The 24,152-nt window shown below is 42.4% G+C and overlaps 1 protein-coding gene across 4 annotated transcripts in view; it reads right to left on the minus strand.

Annotated features, from left to right (window-relative positions):
- Nucleotides 1-7,836: 7,836 nt before the first annotated feature.
- The window catches only part of LOC308127530 (rho GTPase-activating protein 6-like), a gene marked incomplete at its 5' end in the record, with an annotated part of 77,378 nt that continues 61,062 nt past the window's right edge, over nucleotides 7,837-24,152 (minus strand). For 2 of the 4 annotated variants that reach the window (XM_080492642.1, XM_080492644.1), the window contains 13 exons: nucleotides 7,837-9,161; nucleotides 9,683-9,754; nucleotides 9,827-10,056; nucleotides 10,138-10,229; nucleotides 11,843-12,022; nucleotides 14,673-14,821; nucleotides 14,925-15,075; nucleotides 17,019-17,074; nucleotides 17,154-17,349; nucleotides 17,433-17,561; nucleotides 18,115-18,263; nucleotides 19,630-19,701; nucleotides 23,575-23,734. In XM_080492642.1, coding sequence (XP_080348768.1) covers nucleotides 8,638-9,161; nucleotides 9,683-9,754; nucleotides 9,827-10,056; nucleotides 10,138-10,229; nucleotides 11,843-12,022; nucleotides 14,673-14,821; nucleotides 14,925-15,075; nucleotides 17,019-17,074; nucleotides 17,154-17,349; nucleotides 17,433-17,561; nucleotides 18,115-18,263; nucleotides 19,630-19,701; nucleotides 23,575-23,734 — 2,160 coding nt within the window. In that variant the 3' untranslated portion in view covers nucleotides 7,837-8,637. Of the gene's footprint in view, nucleotides 9,162-9,682; nucleotides 10,057-10,137; nucleotides 10,230-11,842; nucleotides 12,023-14,672; nucleotides 14,822-14,924; nucleotides 15,076-17,018; nucleotides 17,075-17,153; nucleotides 17,350-17,432; nucleotides 17,562-18,114; nucleotides 18,264-19,629; nucleotides 19,702-23,574; nucleotides 23,735-24,152 lie in introns of all 4 variants that reach the window. The other 2 variants (XM_080492643.1, XM_080492641.1) reach the window with 2 other exon arrangements.

Raw genomic sequence — 24,152 nt, forward strand, 5'->3', positions numbered from 1 at the left:
AGCCCCCGTGAGTACGGGCTAACAGAGTGTGTTTGTGTGTGTGTGTGTGTGTGTGTATGTGTGTGTGTACGGGAACATGTGTACGTGTCCACTCCTGAGGGCAGATCAGTGTACAGTATCATGGCTGGGTGGAGCGTGGCCTCCTGTCACATGGCTACACTCGTCACACTCAGGAAAAGCCTCGGCTCGCAGTGAAGCAGTGCGTTATCCCGACACCCTCATTCATTCTTTACCGTTCAGCCTCACATTTCTCTCGTCACTGTGACATGAAAGGCAAGTGTTTCGGTTTTTGCCATTTACAAGGCAACGTTTTCGATGTCCGTCCACATTGCAGAGGCAGAAACGCTGTAGTCGATGTAGTTTTCACATTGGGCCACTAGAGGGCGCTGTTTGTTTCAGTAATGAAACGACACACATGCTCAGCAGAGAACAATACGCTAGAAACATTAACAATCTGAGTACATGGACATTCGTATGAACGGGTGACAAGTTGGTTTGTTACTACGGTGACTGTCAAAATAAAACTACCAAGTCACAACAGAATAAGGACGGGGAGTCATAACACTCTGGAGGAAAACATTTTTCTTATTGTCCTTGTACTTCAACTTCAACTTTATTTGTCTCTTGAATAGGATTTCAGTGATGTGAATGTAAAAATAAATAAAAAAATAACCACATTAAAAACAGTAAATAGAAACAGTAAAAACAATAAAAACAGTTAAAACATTAAAAAAAGAAAACAATACAAATACAGAAAACTGAAAAAAACTGTTGGAAACCTTAAAACTCCAACGACAGTGAAAATACAGGAAAACAGAAAAAAACAACAATAAAAACACAATTTAAAAACAGAACAAAACACAATAAAACCTGTAAAAACAGAAAAATGTTAAAAGTGGTAAAAACGCAATTTAAAAACAAGTAAAACACTGTCACAGTAAATACAAAAATAAAAAACAAATGAAAAAAAAGGCAGCTAAAAACAGAAAAAATGCAAGTCACACAGTCGAAACACAAAAAGCAGTTATAACACAGTTAAAAATTGTAAAACCACAGTAGAAACAGGAAATAAAACTGTTAAAAAGAGTAAAACACAGTACAATAATAAAATATCACAACGGTCGTGTTGAGAGACCTGGTCCCTGTTTGTGCAGGTTTTCTGACAGGCATGATGGGCTTTTAGAGCAAATCTAAAAAAGAAAGACCAACAGAATGACAGCACATAACAACAAATGTTATAAAAAGCCTTAATGAACACAATCCTCCAATTGATGCCTGGAGCACATTTCTATCGATGCTGCATTAGTTGCTGTAGGATTAAAACCTGCTAATTAACTCCATGAACCTATAAAATGCCACATATCTCTTTAAATACCATGTTCATGCTTGCATTTATTTAACTAATGCACACGATCTGTGACTACACACAAAGCCCATTTAATTATTTTTACAACTGCAACGTCATATTCTTTTATCTAACTACAATATTTTTGCTGTAAAACCTGAATTTCTGCTTTTAAAGGCTTTTTTTTTTTTTTAAATGAATTCTTTTTGTTGGAATACATCTATGATATTTAAAAGAATAGCTATTATAAAAATAATTATAATTAGTTGATTTTGTTCCTTTGTTTGTGTTAATTATCATTTATCCAATCTGAAACAGGCACTTGTTTTGAATTGGTGAAGATATGAACAGAAAAATAGATTTTTACTGTTTAAATCAGGATATCATGCATTTATATGCGCGCCTAATGTTGACAAACAAGCAAGGATTACGTGTCATTAAAGTCTGCAGAGGCCTCTAAAGGGTCCATAGCATACCAAATTCACTTTCTAATGGTTTTCTAACAGTCACGTGTGTCCCCATAGCCTGTGAATGAGAAGTAAAGAAAGTCTGTTATCCCTTCACTGGCTTCCAACGAATATGTGCTTATGCAGGCGAATCAGAGGTTTCCCCTATATGATGTCATCAGGGGAAATGGACACAATGTTTCCAAGAGACCAAGACTGCATTTGAAGAAATACAAATACAATGTTGTTGAGCCTCTGACATCGATGTCAATTTGTTGTAAAACTCTACAATATAGAAGCTTAAACCGATTCATTTCAGTCGTGTTTGTACTCCAGCATTCCAGCTTTACCGCCATCTGCTGGTTTCATCTATTTACACGATTTCACACTGCTCATGTTGTCCCTAATGACTGTTTCTGTTCTTCTTCTTCTTCTTCTTCTTATGGTTTTAATATCAGTTTGCATCAATAGAGATGCATTACATTATTTCCCACTGCTCACGTCGTCCCTGATGACCTTTTCCCTTCTTCTTCTTCTTCTTCTTCTTCTTCTTCTTCTTCTTCTTCTTCTTCTTCTTCTTGTGGTTTTAATATCAGTTTGCATCAACAGAGGTGCATTACATTGTTTCACACTGCTCATGTCATCCCTGATGACTGTTTCCCTCTCTATCATCAGCAGCTTTTTTTTTTTTATCCCTGATAACTATTGCCCTTCTTCTTCTTCACTTTGGTTCAACGGTAATCTACTGGTTCCAGCTGGTCTATACCAGGAAGGAAGGAAGGAAGGAAGGAAGGAAGGAAGGAAGGAAGGAAGGAAGGAAGGAAGGAAGGAAGGAAGGAAGGAAGGAAGGAAGGAAGGAAGGAAGGAAGGAAGGAAAGATCGTCTTGATGTTGAAAGAAAGTGTTGTTAACTGTTTGCCACTCTCTCTTATCTCATACCACTATAGTAAAAACATATTAAATGCTTCTCCGTTACCATAGCGATGCGATTGCTGGGTTCAATCAGGCTGGGAAACTTGTTGAAATCTCCTCCGGTTTCTATCTTCCGGCCTTTGTTGGACCGTGTGAGGACACACATGATGCGAATGAGCTGTAATGAGGACCTGGCGGGTTTGGGATTCCTTTCAGGTGGTGTGTGTAGGAGAGCATGTGTTTCTGCATGCACAAGCAAAGGAGAACAAAAGTTTTCTGCAAGCAGCTGCGTAAATGATTAACACTCATGAAGCTTCCCGAAACAAAAGCAAGAATCGGGGGGCTCAAGTCCTGTACGAAGTGTCTCCGTGTGGATGAGTTCATGCATGCCTCTCCCTGCATGTGTTCTTTTCTTCTTTTTTTTTCTTTTTTTCCTTCTCTCGGGCCCGGGCCAACGGGACGTCGTTACTCCGGGCCAAGTCATTAGCCGCTGAAATAAAGCAGCTTTGTTTTGTTGTCATGCTCCACAAAAATTCTATTTAAAATCCGGCTCGATTCCAGAAACCTACACACACACACACGCACACAAAAAAAAAAATTGAAACTAAAAGAGAGAGGATCTGAGAGAGACTGTCGTCGCCGGTCACAATTAATCAAGAGGCTCCTTGAGCCGAACACGACGTGTCGGTTCCGAACATCACAGCCACTCAAACGCTCGTTTTTGTCTTATGAGTAATGGACTCCGCAAGCAAAACTTGTTTTTTTGTTTTGTTTGGTTTCATTTCCCCCCCTCCCGATTTGAATGCGCCGACAGGCCCGAGAGCGAAACAGGAAGGTCGTCCTCCGGGGTCGATGAACGCACACCTGATCGAGCGACCGCAAAGCCGCCGTGATTACGTTCTCCCGAAAACTTTTCCAAACTCCAGCAGATCAGAACTTTTGATAACCCTGGCGATGGGACCGAAATGGATTTTTATTAAGGACGAGCGGAAAAGTGGGAACTCCAGATCTTTGTTTCGAGAGAAATTGACCCGACGTCCTCCCTCCTGGAGTCCATCAAGACCAGAGCGCTCACTCAATTATTACCTCTTGCCCATCTCTCAGTCTTAAACACCCATATTCTCATCCATTACCTTGTCCGATGTGTCTAATGGGCGGCTAACCATTAATTTCACCCCTGCAGGGCGTCTGTGAGGTGTCTTATACCATCAGGCGCCGATTGGATAAATTGAAAGCAAAAGCCATGAAATCGTCTCGATCCCCTCCTTTTTCTCCTTTTACCTTTCCATTACTGCCACAAAAACTACTGAACACCTGGTTTGTTCTCGTCACTTTGTTTCCCCATCTATGTGCTTCCATTCATCACCTTCTGTTTGTGGCCCCTCCATTCATTATCCGCTGGTGTTTTGTCCAGAAACAGTTTGGCAAATTTGGCCCAGGAAGGAATGAGCTGAGGCGTGTGGGGAGCAAACTATTCGAGGCACTTGTCTGACCTCTGGTGGCGAGAGTGTGGCATTACAGCAACGTGCAGCTCGGAAAGAAGTGAAGACTGCAGGATCACAGCTCCAAAACTACACAAATCTGTAGATTTTATTTTATTATATTTGTCTGATTCATCAGACGTCCGTGACTTCTTGACCTCCTTTGGCCGGTTCCCTCCTTTAGAACCATGACTCATCAAACCATCTCGACTTTCTTGTCTTTCTTCCCAGACGACCGCCTTTTCTTCCTTGCACCACTTCACACACAGACATGTATTTTTCAAGTGTAATAAAGGGGTTCACGCACTGTGGCCCCCGCCGCCGCGCCGCTCTGTCAAGTTCTTGAAGGTGAGCCTTCGAAACTGCTCGCTCGCGCCTCACTTTTGACATTTACAGTCGAGCGACTCGGCCCGTCCTTTTTCTTTTCCTCTGGATTCAGAGCCCCGCGCATCAGGACGACACCTTTCTTTCAGGCTTTCCGCCTCCACATGCCGACTTGTCCTCAACCTGATTTCTAATAATACAAAAAAAAATCCAGAACACATGGTGAACCAATCGGCGTCTTACAACATTGAGGCGTTTCCCAGTGAATGGCGTACACATAGGGAGCGGCTGGGCAATGATGCACAGCTGACAAAACCCTCCAAGGAGCAGCAAGACATATGAGGTAGAGAAGAAAGGGAATAATCTACGATGTAACCATCATGCTCATAACGGGACAAATTCACTGTGACAGAAGTTCATAACGTAATGAAATCCCATGCACACTGTCGTGGCGCTAATGTGACGACAGCATGTTGCATTATTGTTTTTACCTCTTAAATAAAGGTGGAAATAAATCAAAAGTCATGACTTAATGTGTATTAATTATAGCGAAAGCAATTTATATTCAATACTAATCAGCTTTCCTAGATTTCCTTCCCTCTCTGCTATATATAGATAGATAGATATATGCACACATTACTTTACGTGACTACATTATGAGCGACATCAGTGATCCGAAAGCAATAACCTTTATCTGCAAAGCCGCTGTTACGTTTTACAGTCATGACTTTATTCGATGAGCAGCCCATTATTACATTTTGAACTTCCATTACATTGAAGTTATCACATTAGGAGTGGCTCCAGCGTGGAGCGCAGCGTTAGAACAAAACGGCGTCGCATAAAAATAAAAACATAAAGGAGAAAATAAGACATTAGGGAAAGCAACGTTGCGAAATTGTCTTCATTTGCTCTTTGTTAAACCTGTAGACGGGTGAATAGCTTGAGTCTTCAGATAGCTTTGAGGTCTTATTTCACCCTTTTGGATGTTCTAAGTTCCTGATTTTCCTCGGGAGACAATAGCTTAAGAGTTAATTTAATTAAATGCTGTGTGACTGCAGGGACCGCACAAACTCCCCAGACAGTAACAATAAGCAACCAACCAGGAGAAAAGACTCAATTTGTCCACCAAAACGACCTGGATTAAGAGCTTCTCTCTGCAGGAGTGGTGGGAATGTGCAGCTTTCAACATGCACCGCTGCTTCTTACCACATGGCGCCGACATACTTAATGTGACGTGGGAAGAAATTCCCCCAAAAAATGCTCCTCTCTCCCCACAAGCTGAAAGCTCGGCCATATTGGAAGCAAGTGCAGACGATTGGCAGCTGCTCCCGTGAATGAAAGTCAGTGACATTTGCTTTAATAAAGAAAAATGATGGGGGCGTCACCGTCAACACACCTATGCGGCGGTGATATCGTTTATTAGGTTATTGGTTGCTTTGTGATATATGTTCACGTTTGATCTGGAAAACAGGAGAATGGTCCGAATTAATCGCATTAATGATGGAAGAATGCAGCTGAAAACCTATCGCCGCCTAATTGGTGAATAAGAGACTTGTGGACGTCAAAAAGAAAACGTATAGGACATTGGGTGACTTCGGTAAAGCAAGCGGGACTTAATGGACCAGGACCACTAAAATAGAGACACAACACGTGTCAGAGATTGGTCTATGAAATCGCAATGGAAAGCATGGTGGAGGTAGCATCATGTCGTGGTGCTGCTTTCTGTTGAGCTTTTTTCGTAAAGCTTTGGAGGGAGTTCAAAATCGCGACAAACATCACAGAAGAAAAGGAAAATTTAAATTCTACAATGCGGATCGATGAGTTTTTTTTTAAAATAAAGTGCGTTTTTCTGCTTTTTTTCCCCCTCTGCTTTCCAAGATTTACCTAATATATGTTGCTCTTAATTTATTTGTGACAAAGGTTCCACATCCTGCAGGAAACTCCCGTCCTGTACGGTCACAAATCTACCAGATTTAGAATATTCCACACAGTTTAATGAAGCATTCACTCACACAGCAGGCGTAGATGCTGGCATATTTAATATCCACTGTAGCATATTGATGATGACGCGCAGTACAAAAGCAATTACCAGAAAATTCCATTGCGACTTGGACCCAGTAAACCCCACCAAAAATAAAAACAACAAATAAAAGTAAATTTAAAAAAAGGTCTTGTGGCGTCAACAAGACCAACAGTAACGTTTTGAGGATTTCTCTTTTTCTTCCTTTATTTTCATCCTCCGTGAATTATAAACTGTTATAATGTATTTATATATGACAACACTCAAGAGAAGAAGTTATATAATAATAAAAAAAAAAGCAAATGCATTGGCAGACTTTGAAGGTGGAGATCTATGGCACGATCGCTGCCTCACACAGATTCTTCACAAAAGGTGCTTTTTTATTTAATCACAAGTCATTGTGAATGGATGGATGGATGTAGTGTCTACGATCTGTCAACAGATGGCGCCACGACCCTTCGACTGACCTCAACAGTGACCCTCCAAAAGCAGAAATGCAGCATTTAATGCTGAGGTGGCTTCACAAAAGCAGTTATCGCACCAGAATTGGAAATAAAATGTGAAATATTTGCCTGCAAATACCCACTTTACTGTAACATAAGACCAGTTGGATAGTGGGTGGAGAATATAAATGGAATTACATATGCAGAACGGTGAATGAGTCAAAAAGTGACGAAAAAAAAGAGCTTTTTTTTTCTCGTCAGCACCTTAGTTGGACCTCCAAAAGTGTTAATTTCTCTACATTTTAGTTATCCCTTGAAAAATATCTCACCTGCTTACACTGTTTTTTTTTCAGTCTATATAAGAGTTTTCACAGAAATTGAACCATTATTCTTCCTGTTTTCACATTAAAATACTATAAAAAAAAAAAAAAAAAGAAAGAAATTAAAAAGAAAAAAGGAAATTAAAAAAGAGAGGAAACAAGAAAAAAGGAAAAGGAAAAATTTTAAAAGTAAAAAGTAAAATAAATAAGAGAAATAAAAAAAATAGAATTAAAAAAAATAAAAGACACCATTAGGGATCCATAATAGGAGCTGTAAAGTCTTTACATATAGTGTGTAACAGGTACACTCATGGTTTCGCACAACTTCTTTTAGGTTAATCAATCAACCAGAATATCTCGTCTGCTGCTTCTATTGATCTAGAGTGAGAGGTATAATAACAGATTACTAATATCAGGTGGATTTATGCACCATGGTCTCTTCCTCTAAAGCATTTTATGACTTCAAATTCTAATCTGAACATGCAAATATCGAGTCTAAATCCTTACGTGACGAGTAAGACTTCTTTTTATAATTCAGTTGTATTTGAGTTTGATCCTCGGCTTTATTATGAAATGACCACGTACTCTTATACTGCAATATTCAAGAAAAACCTGACAATGGATGAAATGACTGAACTGAATAAAAAATGAAAAAAAATAATATAAAAAGAGACTTTGGCACGATGTTCCTGCAGTCCAGCAGGCGGCGAGAGCAAAAGGAAAAGCGAATATCATAATTAAGAGTCTGCAGCAAAAGCCAAGCAAGTTACATTCAATAGTAAAGACAAAAACAACAGCAGTCTGACACAAAAACACCCACATCTGGACTGCCTGCTGATCATTCAGGTAGATACTTTTAGGGCAAATTATATACTTTACATATCAATTTACATACACTGAGTATGCATCAACAATTTGTGTATAAACATATTTATATTTACAGTCAAACGCAATTCAACTTTTGATCTCTCTCTCTCTCTCTCTCTCTCTCTCTTTTTTTTTTAGCAGCAATTATAAATGCGTACGTTTTTATTTTAGTGAGTGCACGGTGAGTTTTTTTGACGTTCTCCAACTGAGATATGAAGCTGATCTGGTCGCGTTCAGAAAAAAAAAAAAGTTTTTTGAGGTATTTCTTGTGGGTACTTAATAATAATAAAACATTTAAAAAAAAAAAAAACTTGCAGTAAGCACAGGCCAGGAGCACGTCTGTACCAAAAGAAGAAATACTAGTGGCTCGTGGGCGTGGACAGCGTAAACAGCGACACCACGGCGCTACGACGTGGGGGAATCCGAGGGACGAAAGGCGGGTTGATTGTCGTTGGCGGCGTTTGGCGCGGCGGTCCGACGTCACACCAGAGTCTCCGGCAGCGTGTCGGCATTGTCCGAGGAGAGCAGCTGCCAGATCTGCCAGCGGTCCCTCTGCCAGTCCTGCCACTCGGGGCTCTGCGCCGCCACCTGGGTGTCGGCCGCCGCCGCCGAGGCCGAGTTGCTCTCCGGCGCCGCCGGCCTCCCGGGCCGCGCCGGCGCCAGCTGGGGCGAGCTCAGAGAACCGGCGAGCCGGTGGTGGGCGTTGTACGGGGGAGGGGAGCGTCTGTCGGCGAGCACCGGCGGGCTGGCTTCGCCCGAGCAGCCCTGAGGTCTGGAGTTGGCCGCGCGGCCGCCCGTCCGCTGCGTGCTGTTGGCGTGCGAAGGCGGCGAGGAGCTGTTGAGCTGCAGGCGCTGGGGGCCGGTGCACGCCCTGGCGACCGGCCGGTGGGGTCGGCACTCGGGCGACGTCTGAGTCCGATGGAGTCGGCCGTCGACGTGCTGGAGTCCGTCGAGGCCTTCCTGCGAGCTGCGGGAGCTTCCCTCCGACATGTTGCCATGGGAACCTGGAGGCGGAGCGTCGGTACATTAAACACACACTTCGAAGTTCAGTCCTGTATAAAACTGCAGTTTTTTTGGTTGTTTTTTTCACCTTAGCAGGATGAACACTGAAAACCAGAGAATCAATTTATCGAATTTGTAGCTAAAAAAGTATTTTTATTTTGGAAATTTAGTTTTTTTCACTTCAGTTTTTCATTTTCGCGTTCCGCTATACCATTTCCATAGTTCCTGTTGTACTTTTGCTTAAACCTGCGTTAAAGCTTGAATTAGTTGAATGACGGAGTCTCATTTACTTTGTATTTTGGGATTGTTTAAATGCATTTTAGCTCTGAGGACAATCACAGCAATAAAGTTGCACTTTTGACAAGATATCTGACGTCTGCAGTCATTTTTGAGAAAAGAAATCAAAGTTTTTAATTCACAGATTTTTTTAAGCCAAACCGCCCAGCTCTATGCTTGAGGGAGTTTTTGTTTTCCAGACGGCTGCTCCTTGATTTTCATTCCTGACACCTAGTAAGCGGCTCACCGGTGTATGTTTGGTTCTTCAGCGCCGGTTTCAGAGTGCTGTGCCACGTGCCCCAGATGTTGGCGTGCTCCTCTGAGAGACGAGAGACGGTCAAATCGGGTTCCGTCGGGTTACCAAGAGGTGTGAAGTGAATCGACGGCTCACCTTTGGAACCCCAGGGGTCGGCGCCGGCGTCCCGGCCCCACCCCGCCCCCTGAGATACCAGGGAGTGCCGGTCGCTCGCCGGGCTCCCCGAGTCCGCCCTGCGCTCGCTCAGGACCGGCGAGTTGTTGTCGTAAGGGGACACCTCGCCGCTGGACGCCTTGTTGGAGTCGCTGGACGAACGGCGCTCGCTCAGAGTGAAGGCTTCCTCCGACTGCAGCAGGTCGGGACTCCTGGGGGGGGAGGGGCAGACCTCTGGAATATAAGGGCGAAGGCGAAGAGAGTCGACGCACTGCTGGGTGTGTGGAACTCACTGCGACGCTTTTCTCCTCAGGAGATAGTCCACTACGTCCGGGTCGGTCTCCAAAAGACTCATGAGGACCTCGTTTTGCAGATCAGGAGGCACCTAAAACACAAACAATTGGAAATCTGACATCGTCTCCCAGAGATTGGCTTTAACATTCGCATGCAGTCCTTTTGTCATTCACGATTGGGTTCATAATCAGATTTTTTAATGAGCCCATTTTAAGCCGCTCAAACAAGCGGATTAAGATGAAGAACTGATTCCTTCCCTGAAATTCTTCGACAGTTAAAAGTCCCTGGATCCCTAACAAATCTAGACATACGCAGGTTATAAAACAACTCTCACCTCCCAGAACCTCTAGATCTGTTTATACTCTCTCCGACAGAGAAAGTCAGACGGTGTTATCTCAGATAGACGATTCCCAGTAAGACGACAGTGCCCCCCCCCCCCCCCCCCCCCCAGATAGACGATTCTCAGTTAGACGATTCCCAGTTAGACGATAGTGTTTTTTCCCAGATAGACAAATCCAAGATAGACGATTCCCAGATAGACAATTCCCCTTTAGACTTATTATAATAACTGAATTATTTGTAACATTTCAGTGACCTAGGATGAATAGTAATGTATTTTTACACATAAAGACACACGGCGGGGGAAGAAAAAGAAAAAAAAAAAGCATCTCGGAGAAAAAACATATGTTTTGTAAAGACACAAAGTAGCTCAGCAATGGACAGGGAAAGAAAAAATAAATGAAAAGTCGGGTCTCAATGTCGGAGTAAAAACATTGATTAACGGATTGAATTATGAATTACATTTCCGAATAAATGCGACATAGTCCAGAGCAACGTAAGTCTTTTTTCCATCTTCATGACACATTTTTCGATGAATAAATAAATTTCTAAATTAATAAAAAATTTTCTCTGTTTTAAATGTTTTTTTTTTTCTTTGTGTCTTTAAAAAACATGTGTTTTTAGTCCGACATGCTTTTTTTTTTCTTCCCCCGCCGTGATTTTAAACTATGTGTCTTTTTGTGTAAAAATGCATTCCTATTCATCCTCGGTCACTGAAATGTTAAAAATAATTCACTTATAATAAGTCGTCTAAATGGGAATCGTCTATCTGGGATGAAACCAGTCAGACTCAATACCTGAGGTTAGCAGCTCTCCACTGACTGGGATGCAAAGCCTCGGGTGTTAGACGGTGGTGACTGATTACAAAACGCTGCAACGACCTGAACTGACCTAAACTCACTGTCTGCTTGTCTGAGGGACCGAGGAGAACAATAGCAACCTAATCTGAACCAAATCACGACCTCTTTTGACAACACGTCGAGGACTTCACACACCGGTGTTCCGATTTTGTTTTGGATCAAAACGTCTTGATGGTGTGACGACATTTTTGTAGAACCTTTGTACCCCGAAGTATGTCGGTGCTGCACTGCTGAAATTTTGGCACTGCTGAGTGCTGGTTTACGTGTTCCAGCTCGCTAATGATTATCAGTCATATTTTAATCATATTCAGCTTGTAGCCTCATTGCTTTATGAGCCCTGCAGCTCTTTAAACATGTCAGAGGGCGGATTTACGTGACGCACCTGAACGCATAACTCTAAGCTGTCAGCTTCTGCAGTTAAAAGCAGACCAACATGGCAGCCCAAACTTTCTCTTTTATTACTGAAACACTTCAGCTGGTAAGTGGCGTGTTCTTGGAGACTGACCGTGAAGAGCGTGTGGTAGCTCGCGATCATCCTCTGCAGCACGCCGATGACGGCCGTGCTCTCCTCGGCGCGGGCCGAGCTCTGCACACTGAACTCCTTGTCCGAGTTCTTCTGCTTGTGGAGCAGGTTGGGTCCAAAGATTGTGGCCAAGTTCAAAGATGTCATCTTGTTCCCGGTCATCTGAAATCAAACAAGCATGAACGTTTTTACACTTCCTGTCAAGCTGCTTCAAATCCTGGAGACTTATCTGTCTGTCTTCTCCACCCAACACCGCAAGAGTTGCCTTTTCAGTGACTCCAAGGACACCTGAAACTCTACGAAACGTTTTAGTTTGTACTTGAGTCAATTTAGAGACATTAGTTAAACTCACACAATTTAATATTTCTTAAAAGACGCATCCTGGTGAGAAACGCAAAAAATCAGACGTTCCCAAGCATCCTTTGAAGGAAAGATTATTGTTTTTAGTATGTTCTCTTTGTAAAATTTACTTTTTGCTGGTGTTTTAGCTTTTCCGGTGGTATTCCTCATTCATTTCAGTGATTTTTAATGAATTCCAGCCAAACTTGAAAGTTGTGTTGATATTTTTAGACAGGCAGTCCCGATTTGGCATCAGTTTGACTTCTTATGAATGCTGAAGGCGCTACATCTCCTGCAATCTTTAACCGATTTGAACCGTTGGAATATCAAAACATGCAGCTTGTTAATGAGATGACTGCTTTGTTGTTTGCTTTTTATGTCTTTAACCATTTCCGAATAAATTACAAAAAACTCCGGAAAAAATGTCCCATACAAAGAAGATGGGAGAGGCACCTCACGGAGATCAAAGCAAATCAAAACAGGAGAAAATCTTTGATCTTAGCATCTCCATGGTAACAGACACTGCACTGGAGATGTGGAGATCAAAGGAGATCACCTTTATTCAACCTCTAGTTATTGTTTTTTGCCGGAGATCGGTGACAACGTGTCTTCTCTTCAAGTTAACCCTCCATTACGTATGTTCCACCTTTATCAGAAGAAATTAACTTGAAATGATGTTGTCTGTGTTTTTCTGCGATTAAGCACACTTTGGAGTCATTTCCTCCCATCCCTCCTCTGTCTCCGTCCCCTCTCTAGTTGATTTTTCTCACCTCTCCCTTCCATTTTCCACCGCTCTTATCACACACACCCCCTCCCATGTACACATGCATCATTGGGTTGGAAATACACAAAGTGTTGGGAGTGTATGACAGTTTCTGCTAGAGCCGAGCGATGGCGTGCGTCCCGTGACACAATTAAGACGAATCACAAAGCGCTGGACGGCTTCTTGTGTCCCCGACGTCTTGATCCAGACAGGCATGAAGCAGGCTTGGTGATAGTTTCACATACAAAAAGTGAAGCCAGGAAACTGACACACACACACACACACACACACACACACACACACACACACACACACACACACACACACACACACACACACGTCACTGTCCGAGCTCGGCAACAGAACACACTCCCATCTGCGTGTGCACACATGCCCCCCAAAAAACTTGTTGTTTGCACGTACAGGAAGTGGAGGAATTCTCCACTACTGGAGAAGTATTAAAGAAGGAAGGGATAAATTAATATTTTATCAATTATTAATGTGGGAAAAAAAGAATGTTGGTGAGCTGTTGCATATCGTCAGTAGTGTTGCAGTCAAGACCAAGATTTTAGGGGCTCTTGAGTAATACAACACGAATTACCTTCGCCAACAAAAGTTGGGCAACCTCTGGAGTTGGTGGAGAAGGTTATGTTTTTGTCATTTATTTATTTATTTGTATGTATTACCAACTTTCCTCAAAAACTACTCATTTTCAGAGATGATTTGTCATCATCCAAAGACCAATCCATTAGATCTTGAGACGTTAACAGCCAACCGTTTCCGCATAAATCCCCCAAAACTGCGAAAAGATTTCCCGTTACAAAGCGGATGAGAGAGGGATCTCATGCAGATCAAAGGAGATCAGCGTTTGTTGCCATGGAGATGCCCCCTGCTCGGTGTTTCACCACAGTCATATTGCTTCCTGACCAACCTAGTTCGCATCGACATGAGCTAACGGCTAAAATGACAACAATGTCAACATAAATTGAATTTGAACGAGATCTCCATTGATCTCTGCTTCTCCATGGCTCCAGTGAAGAGATCATCGCAGATCAAAGGACATCTGCGTCTGTTGCCATGGAGATGCCAAGATCAAAGATTTTCTCCTGCTTTAGGTGCCTCTCCCATCTGCTTCGTATGGGACATTTCTTCCGTAATTTTTTTGTGATTTATTCAGAAATTGTTAAAGACATAAAAAGCACACAACATAGCAGTCATCTCATGAACAAGCTGCACGTTTTGATATTCGAACGATTCAAATCGGTTATTGATTGCAGGAGATATAGCGCCGAGGCAAAGAAGCCAGAATGATAATATTTAAGATTTGGATCACTAATGTGTGACTGCCTTTCAGCATTCACACAACGAAACCTTCTCTGGAAAATACAATGAAATGTCCAAAAAAAAAAAAAAAAAAAGAGTTGCATTAAGGGTGTTTTTACACCCTGACAGCATGGTTTTAAGGCGAGCTTGATATCTCGGGTCGGGTCTCGGTGTGTCGTGTCCGCTTCGCTTAAGAAAGTTTTATAAATAAAATACCTTTCTTACCATTCCACCGTTTTCTGACCATTTGATTGGTGGTCAGATTGGACCCTCTTGCATACCCGTTGTTATGTTTGACACCACTGACAGAGTTCAGTTTTGGTAGATTTTGGACTATTTGTTCCTTGTTGGGGTCTCGGGTGTCGGCTAAGAAGTCCGGCTGCTCACCTCCTGTCCCTCCTTGTCCTGCCGGTCGTGGGCGTGGTCGGCCACATTGGACAGGAACTCCAGGAGGCGGTGCAGAGTGTCGCTGTTGCATGCTGGGAGCAGGTAGACGAGGAGCTGGCTGGCGCTCTGCTGCTCGTTGGAGTCCAACACTGCAGGGTCAGAGTGGAAAACACTGAGCATGATGGGGGGGGGGGGGGGGGGGGGGGGTAGATTGGTAACGCGGCGCGAGAGATTGAAAGGACGGCGATTTACAGGTGGTGTTGATGAAGGCGGTGTAGAGCTCCTTGGTGAGAAGCGGGTCCGGCATGTCCCTGAGGAACTCCTTCAGCAGCGCGGCCACGTCGTGGACGCTGTACTCCTCGTCCAGCGGGACGTCGACGCCGCGATCGAACTCCTCGCGCAACTGCAGAGGAAAGAGAAGGATTCACACACACACACACACACACACACACACACACACACACACACACACACACACACACACACACACACACACACACACACACACACACACACACACACACACACTAAAAACCAGTTCCCCCAGCGCGGCTGGTAATCTGCACCATCTGACCTCTGGACGGCTTCCAGGGAGTCGCTAAGCCCTCACTTGGCTGCGATACGCACACATCTGCACGGTTGATTATTTACCAGCATTTATGCCAAATTCCTTTCACACTTAATTTCGAGAGTAAACTCTGATTTCACACTCGGCTGACACGGGATCGCGTCAACACTGGCCAGCAGAGAATACACAGACACGCCAGAAACAAACTATTACATGTGGCCAGTTTATAATTCAAAAAAAAAAAGACCTTATAAACAAACAGAATATTGTGTCACCATTAAAAGTTAATTTTAGTGCATACTTTCTTACTTTTTGCCACTATCCGTAAATGTCATTTATAGGATTAAAGTGCTTTATACAAGTCGTTGATTTGATCGTTTTAGTCCCATAAAAGGCTGCAGATGTCTTTAAACACACTTAATGTGTATTTTCTGCTTATTCGACAACAGTGTTCACATTGTGACGTAATACAAGTAGAGATGCAGTGTGCGTTTCGGGGGTTTTGTGCTTCTTTTCTTTATTTTTCTGTAGAAAACGGATGAGAAATCCTATACAAGTAACGTTATTGGTCAAATGTACTCAAGCACGAATGAAATTTGAACTTCGAACTCAGGCTTCATACAGTTACTCACCCCTTACGTGTTCAATTATGCACCGAATACGACAATAAAATGAGTATTCTGTTTTTTTTAATGTTTTTTTTAATCTCACAGAAAATCTATGTTAAAATGCACAAAGAGGCACACGTCGCCGCAGCTCATTAACCGACGAATATCTGTGGTGTTAAACAAGTTTGTCTGTATTCCTCAGCATTCTCTCATAACTGATTGGAAGTGTGGAAGGCACATTTTGGACCTGTTGGCGATCGCAGGCTCTATTCTGAGAGCGGAGGTTTTGTTTGTTGGCGTCAAATCTGGCGGATGGAAAAGATAGTGTGAGGAACATTTTGTGTGAGAAATCAAATGCAAAAAAAAAAAAGCCCTTTTTTAGACTTTTGATGTCTTTTCTGTGAACCTTCAGGGTGATGGGGTTTTCAGATCTCAAATACTCTTTTTTTTTTTATATACGTATATATTTTTAAAACCACTGTGAATGGAATTCAGAGAGTAAATTATATATATAAATTATATATATTCTTTTTTTTTTTTTTTATAAATATGAAAAAAAAACACGATTATTTTGCTTGTTGCAGTGCAAATGCTAAAGCTCTCTGGCGCCCCCCAGAGGAGCCATGATGAGTACGGCACTAGGGATCCCAAACACTGTTAACAAGTGTTAACAAGGATTTAATAGACGGCTTGGTAATAAACACAGCACGTGATCCCTTTAAAATCCATCCATCCATGATAATGCTGCACTCTCGAAATGTTGCTGGCTGTGCTTTGCAGTGATTGGTTAAGATGGAAAAGCGGCGGGGCTTCGAGGACATTTACTTTTTTTTCCAGGGGGGTTTGCGTCCTTCTATTTTTGGAGAGATTTAAGCCCTGTTTCCTTGACAACGTTTTAAGTGTCTGTTAACTTTTCAGAAATATTACGTCTCCGTGTAAACCAGAGGAAAACTTTTCTAAAACACTGCTCCTGCAGATGCGCAGTAGTAATTAAGTAAGTGTGTGCGAGGAGATGGACAATAACAACAACAGCGACACTAAAACTAGCAGCTTACGTGCTCACTGCATCATTTTCAGTGAGTCTGCCGTTTCCGTGGAAACATACATCGCTTTCGAAATGGAAATCTTTTTCCGAAACAAAAACGATTCCCACTTCCCTCCGATACTCACTTGTCGGACTCTCTTCTTGGAGCTCCCCACTCTAAAGATGCCCACCGTCTGCAAACCTGCGCGGGGAGAAGGGAAAAAGCTCGTCAGCGTCTCGGCGTTAAACCGCCGACCGCCGAGAGGTTTCCGGAGCGTCACCGTATTTCTCGATGTGCTGACAGCAGCTGTCCACCACCCGCGGCACCTGCCGGTAGATGGGGTTGAGGCTCAGCCGCTTGTCCCGGTGCTTCTCCTTCTTGCTGGGCGTCTCGGTGGGCAGCGAGAGCTGCAGCGCCTCCAGCAGGCGGGACTGGTTGTCGTCCAGGTCGGTGATGGAGTCCACCGACATGCCGCCCTACGGGAACGAGGCAAAGTCATCCCACACACACACAAGTGAAGTAATGTGTGTGTCAGTGCAGGACGGACCCGCCGCCTCACCCTTCGGCGTGCTCGCGGTGCCGCCTCAGGCGTGTTGGGGGACGTCGACTCGTTGGCCGTCTCCGACGTGGAGCTCAGCGACGAGTTGCTGCTGGATAGCTCCTTGTTGGACGGCCGCTTGGTGGCGAACTGCACAAGACATCAAAGTGAGATCAGCTTCTGTCATCCCCAACAATCAAACTACAAAAATATATAAAAAATACATATATATAATATTAAGAATTCAAAAAAGTATGGTGCTTGTTAGGTGGAAGAGAAAACAAAAACAGTTATGAGACTGAACTAAAAATAAAATAAAATAAAATAAAATAAAATAAAATAGAATAGAATAGAATAGAATAGAATAGAATAGAATAGAATTGAATTGAATTGAATTGAATTGAATTGAATTGAATTGAATTGAATTGAATTAAATTAAATTAAATTAAATTAAATTAAATTAAATTCAAGAAAAATAAATTCAAGAAAATTCAAGAAAATTCAAGAAAATTTTAATATGTGAAAATCTTTTGTAGAATTCTGTAAAATATTGTTGGGAATGTTTAACTTGAATGCGCAAATACAAGAATGAACACACTGATTCATAAAGGATGGTGAGTGTGACGACAAAATAACACAGAGTAAAATAGGATGATGTAGCATGAAATTTAAAAAAATGTGCTCATATAAAGACGGGACGGACCTGTATAATTGAGGAGACCAGGTCGGACGGGTCCTTGTGCTCCTCCCGCTGCGGCGGGTCCTGGCGATAGCCGTCCTGCCGCTGCCTGTGAGTGCGATCGTTGGCGATGACCTGGGAGAGGGGGATGCTGAAAGCCTGGGGGATGGATTCTGGGTGGGTGGGGGGGGGGGGGGGGGGGGGGGGGGGGGGACAGACGGAAACATCAAAACCATCTCGAGTCTTTACCCTTTTGCCGTCGAACTGTCATGGCGCCAATCAAGCTCTGCATCTGTTCCCCAAAATGAGACGACGCCAACATCGAGTCGACCTTCCATGACTCATGTCCACGAGCGCTGTCCCGCTCTCGCTCTGACACATCCCTCCCCCTTTTCTTCCACTTCCTCTTAAATCTGAAGTACGTGTTTGTTTTTGGCTGAGAGGTTCACGCAGAGATCCGACTGAATTATACGCAGAGCGGGACGACATCAGCCTGGGCTCCGTTTATATACAATCCTGAAGTCTGAGCCAGCATTTGGGGGGGGGGGGGGGGGGGGTGCTCTTCAGTTCAGCAACAAATCATCTCCCTCCCTGCCCTACTCCCTGAAAGCCTTCATTTTGAAGGGGCGTGAATGTGTGGGGGTTCACTTTTGGCTGGTCAGCATTGAAAAATAGAAGAAAAAGAAAAGGAAAGAAATGTGTGTTTTTAAGGTTATTTATTTGTTGTCACTGTGCTTTTTGGCAATTCCTGACAAGTCGGATAAAAGTTTTACCAAATTGAATGAACTTTTTGCATTTAAACTTTTAGCAGTAAACTGTCCTTCACTTGGTTTGCACTCAAAATAAAACCTTTTTTTTTTACATCTACTAACAGTGGCGGACCAAGGCTTTTACCTGGAGGCTGAGATAAACGATTTCCCGGCGATCCAAGTGATTTTTGAACAAGAAAACGGGATAAGGTGAAGTTTAAAAGTGATGTTAATATATTTACGATGACTGTTGGAACTGAATGTTATGGAAATGTAGTGAAGACGAGTTAGGATGAACTTTTTAGAGCCATTAACTCAAGACATGTCTGACTTTTCCAATCAATAACTTGAAGTTGGGTTTTATTCAAATCTTGTTTTTTTTTATCCGTTAACAAGAAATTTTATTCTGAAAAGACAGGAAGCTCTACCATCCTGCTTATAACTGGTACTTAAGAGGATGCAAAGTGTGAGTTTAGAGGTGATCAGATGTTTTTTTTTCTTCAGGGATGAATTTAATACATCCAGTATATTAGTAATAAATCCATTGAAATGGGAATACGCATGTTAAAGTGAGGGCACATATTCTCCCACGTCTCCAGTAAAACTGAATATATTTCCCCTGATTGAAAGACAGTCAACATGATTCTGTATTTCAAGAGGCTTCTGCTGCCAAAAATACATGAAGTTAAAGTATGTTCCATTCTTTTCGGGCCTTATTTCATAAATCAGCATTAACAAGATGTGGCTGTGTGCCAAACCTTTGAGAATCTATTTGAAACTCTTGGCATACCTTTGTCTTTACTCTTCTCCTTTGCAAGAGAGTCCAATTTCCTCCGCAGAGACTTTTTCCGCTTCTGTCCGTCTGTGGGAAGATAAAAAAAAAAAAAATCCAAATTAAAAAAAAGTCAGAAAACAAGTCAATCACTCATGAGAAACAAAACGGTTCCCAGATCAGGCTGCCTTCGTCTTGTCTTGGCAAGTTGCACCGACGTGAATTCGTCACCGGTCGTGAACTCAAATCCATTCAACCACAAACACAACAACCACAACAAGCACAACAAAATAGAGCTACAAGGGCTACAGGAAAACACGATACACAGAATAAATAAATAAATAAATAAATAAATAAATAAATAAATAAATAAATAAATAAATAAATTAATTAATTAATTAATAAATTAATAAATGAATTAATCAATCAAAAAATTTAAAATAAATAAAAGAATAACAAACAAATTGTTATAAAAAAAATTAATTAATAAATAAATAAATACAAATTCAATGATTGAATGCGAAGGAACTGGAAAGTGAAGAAATTATGTCATACTATTTAATAGAATTGTCAAAAGAAAAATATAAGTAAATGTATGGGAAAACTGAAAACCCTATCAAACTGACAAGGAAACTTGTACTGTCTGAAAAAGCAGAAAAAAAGTATGATGAGCAATGAAAACCAAGCAACTTTAACAAAAGATAAAAATGCTAAAATAATGTAAGGTTTATTACATTATATACATTATATTAATTATTATTATTATTATTATTATTATTATTATTATTCAACTGTATACGACATGAAACTGAGTAGAAAACACAAGATAAAATATAAATGTATTTTAATATAGTACAAACGAGGCATAGTGAAGCGTTTTGAAAACCCCTGACGGAGAGAACCTACAAAAACAAAAACATGCTCAAACGAAAGCAACAAAAGCGTCACGAAAAATTCAAAACAAGCTTTGGAGAATCATGCTCATCATTTAAAGGATAATTCTGAAGCGAGATGAACGAAGAGGAGCGAGGAGGTAAGAAGCATTTAAGATAAATCAACTCTCAAAAATTCACTTTGAAAAGTTGTATAACAGGATTTAAAAATAGTTTTTTTTACCCGATGGGGGAAAAGTCACTAATTCCTCAATCATCCAAGCCTGAGATACGATCCAGTCAAGAGACGAAAGGGAACCTGAAGTGATCAACGGTAACGGTAAGAGAAAAACCGGAAGCCTCCTTGTCGGCTGTCGGCCTGATGGACGACTCCGGAGAGCGCTGATAAACGATCAGGGAAACTGTGGAAATCGTGGCACACGCAACTTACAAGTCTCGGATTCCGCATCGCGATCGCCGAAACCTCAACACCTTGTAATGTTATCGTTCCGTCACTCAACTATTTGGTCTTTTTTTTCCAGTCAGAAAGTCAGTCAGCTCCTCCATAATCGATTTATTACCTCCGAGATGGTGTGTGAGCAACGTTTTTTTTTTCTTTTTCACACTTTTGATTTTGAGAATGCGAAATAGGTGGGAAAGGACGATGGGGGCGTGAGACGCGAGGAGAGAGAAAGCAGATGTTGTGATGGAGAGAGAGAGAGAGAGAGGGGGAGAGAGATAGGAAATGGTTTGGATTTTTTGACAGATGGCTCCCGAAGCCGTGCGGAAATCCCCCGAACTTCCACGCTACTTAGTTCGACTCCGAGAAAAAAAGAATGAAAAAAAAATAAAACGCCCTGATGGACTTCCACTGCCTTTTTTTTTCTGCCTCATCCTCTATTTGTCCCCCCGTCTTCTTTTAATCTGCTTCTTCTTTTTGACGAAACATTCGAAACATGACCCCGGGGGCGCTCGGATAAATATTAGAAACAGAGGGCCTGAAACACCCACACACACACACACACACACACACACACACACACACACACACACACACACACACACACTCTCTTACACAGTTGAAATATTTCTCCTGCTTGCACATGGCGGCTGTCAGGGCCTCTGGAATTCATAAGCAACGCAGACAAGTACGTATTAAATCATGGAGGGGAGAGGTTTAACCTTCAGCTGGAATGCCAGGCCCTGGATTATCCACCCGGCTTCTCTATACCGCCGCCGTGGCGCACACGCCGCCGCCATACGGTGCGCGGGAACGAACCGAATGCGCGTCGGCGTGACGGCCCGTTCAAATAACCAGACTTGGTTTAAACGTACGTTCCGTGATTTTCTTTGTCCGTTCGGATTGGATGAAAAAGGTCCTGCTAAGTTAGAGTGGGACTTGTAATACCACTTAAGACCACACGGGACGACTCACCGCCGCCATCTCATGCTCAAACGTGGCATTACATGAATGTTATCCAGAGAGCGAGGGCCGGATGATATCAGGTAAACGTGCAAGTATTATATTCATGATATTATAGCTGAAATAACAGTGCTCTTTCTCTTCTGATTAAATTCCACCAGATGTGACTGAGATGGTTTTTTTTGCAAATTTTTTGCGAATAAATTGCAAATAATCACACTTTTCCCTCATATTTAGAATGATGTCCTTTTGAATTTGCAAAGCATGAATGTATATTGCAGGGGTCGGCAACCTTTATGACAAAAAGCCACTTTTGTGATTTTCCACCAAATTAAATTTAAATGGATCCGCGAGACAATTTTGACCTTTTAGCAGTTTTTTAAGTAGCTTTGTGTTCGTCCCCATTTTTTTTTCTTTTAAAAATTGGGTTTATCTCCGCTTTTTTTGACTTGTTTATCGAAAGTCAGAATCCGACGACTCACTGCTGCCATCTCACGCACACAAGTGGCATTACAACTCGTGTACAAAAGACTTCAAAACCAAGAAGTAAAAGTCAGAATTTGGTTTGTAAAGCAACATTTTTGCTGCACTTTTACGGAAAATTTGCAGCAAAGGTGCGAGAACAACCAGAGCAGACCTTTAAAACTCAACACAACGCTACAGGAAACCTTTAATCAAGAGCTATATGTCAAAAAATATCACTTTGTCAGGCATCTAGTCTCGCGGTTTAACAGTTTGCATGACGACTCCAAGCTGCCATCTAGTGTACACAAGAGGCACAACCATAAAATGACCCCGTGGGGGTAAAAGTGAAGTTGTTGCGCAGAACTATAATTATCTACGCCTCCATACATCTTATTTAAATAGGTGGACACTGTCAAAATGGGGAACCAAAGCAAAAGCCACCTTCCATCAAGTTGTAGCCATCAAACAGTATTATTGTCACGTATTTGGTTCACATCTAGTCTTATCGACTAATCATCTTATTAAAACCAAACAATACTAAAATCCTACCTTTAATCTGGACGTTAAATCGATCATAATTTGATTTTATAATGAGATTTTTGGCCAAACAGGCTAGTGTGACGCCTTTGTTTCACCAGAGAACCACAAAGGGTTCAAAACAGATTGTTTCTACAAATATAGGACTTTTTACATGTGTACTAGCGGGGTGAAAGCACTCAGCCACAGCGGAAAGGGAGCCACGTGTCGCTATTGAAGCTGGGGTGGGGGGTGGGGGGTGGGGGTGGGTCAAACAGGAAGCACCCGATCCTTAGGCGGCGCATGGTTTACATCCAAATTCATGTGTTGTCACAACTTCCCCAAACACGACTTCTCTTGCACACACTTGAAGGATGGAGAGAGGATGTTGGCAGACTGTCGGACTGTACTTACTTACAAGATTTCACAGGAAACGCATATCGAACGCACCACGTGGAGTCAAACACAGATGCACTTTGTCACGGCAAAACGGTCACATAATACGCAGGATGCTGAAAACCTGTTGTTATCTATCTAAAGCATGTCAAATCCCACCCCTCCGGAACTCACAACCATAAAGCGTCACGTAACACGGTTTGGCTCAGGTCTGCAGTTTGTAATCTGCAATTTTATGGAAAAGAGAGGAAAAAAAAAAAAAAAGCGCACACAAGCTCAGATAATCCCCACCTTTTGGGATGGTTATCTGACATCCCAGGTCGTAGTCTTGGTGTAAACGGGTGTAGGCTACTTCCTGGAGTCGGGCCCTTTCCAGCTCGGACAGACTCTGAATGGCAACCGGCATCAGGCGAACGCTCCGTCCCGACAGGCTGCTCCAGGTGAAGTCGCCCTGGAAGGGGAGGGAAGCATTCATTAAAAAGAGAAAAGTGAAAATAAAACATCCTGGAAACTAGAACGGGCAGTCGGGAGAGCACGTGCCTTCGCCAACGACACATTTGTTACCATGGAAACGAATGGATTACAACCGCCAACCGCTAACCAGGGAAATGATGTTACTGCATCATGTGGCATATCAGAGGGTAGGAAATTGAACACTGAACAATTTGGTGTCGGTTTGACACCAATGGGACTAAAACTGACCGCGTCATGACAAAAGTAAGTTTTTGACCATTTCGTGACGTACACTTTGACCTTTGACCCAATTGCTCTCACCACCCTTGGATAAAGACAAATCCTCTCTGAAAATTTCATGCAATTCGGGTAGATAGCTTTTACAAGCTTCATGCCGCCAATACATGGGTGATGCG

Source organism: Lipophrys pholis (assembly GCF_963383615.2).
Source record: "Lipophrys pholis genome assembly, chromosome: 23".
NCBI lineage: Eukaryota > Metazoa > Chordata > Actinopteri > Blenniiformes > Blenniidae > Lipophrys > Lipophrys pholis.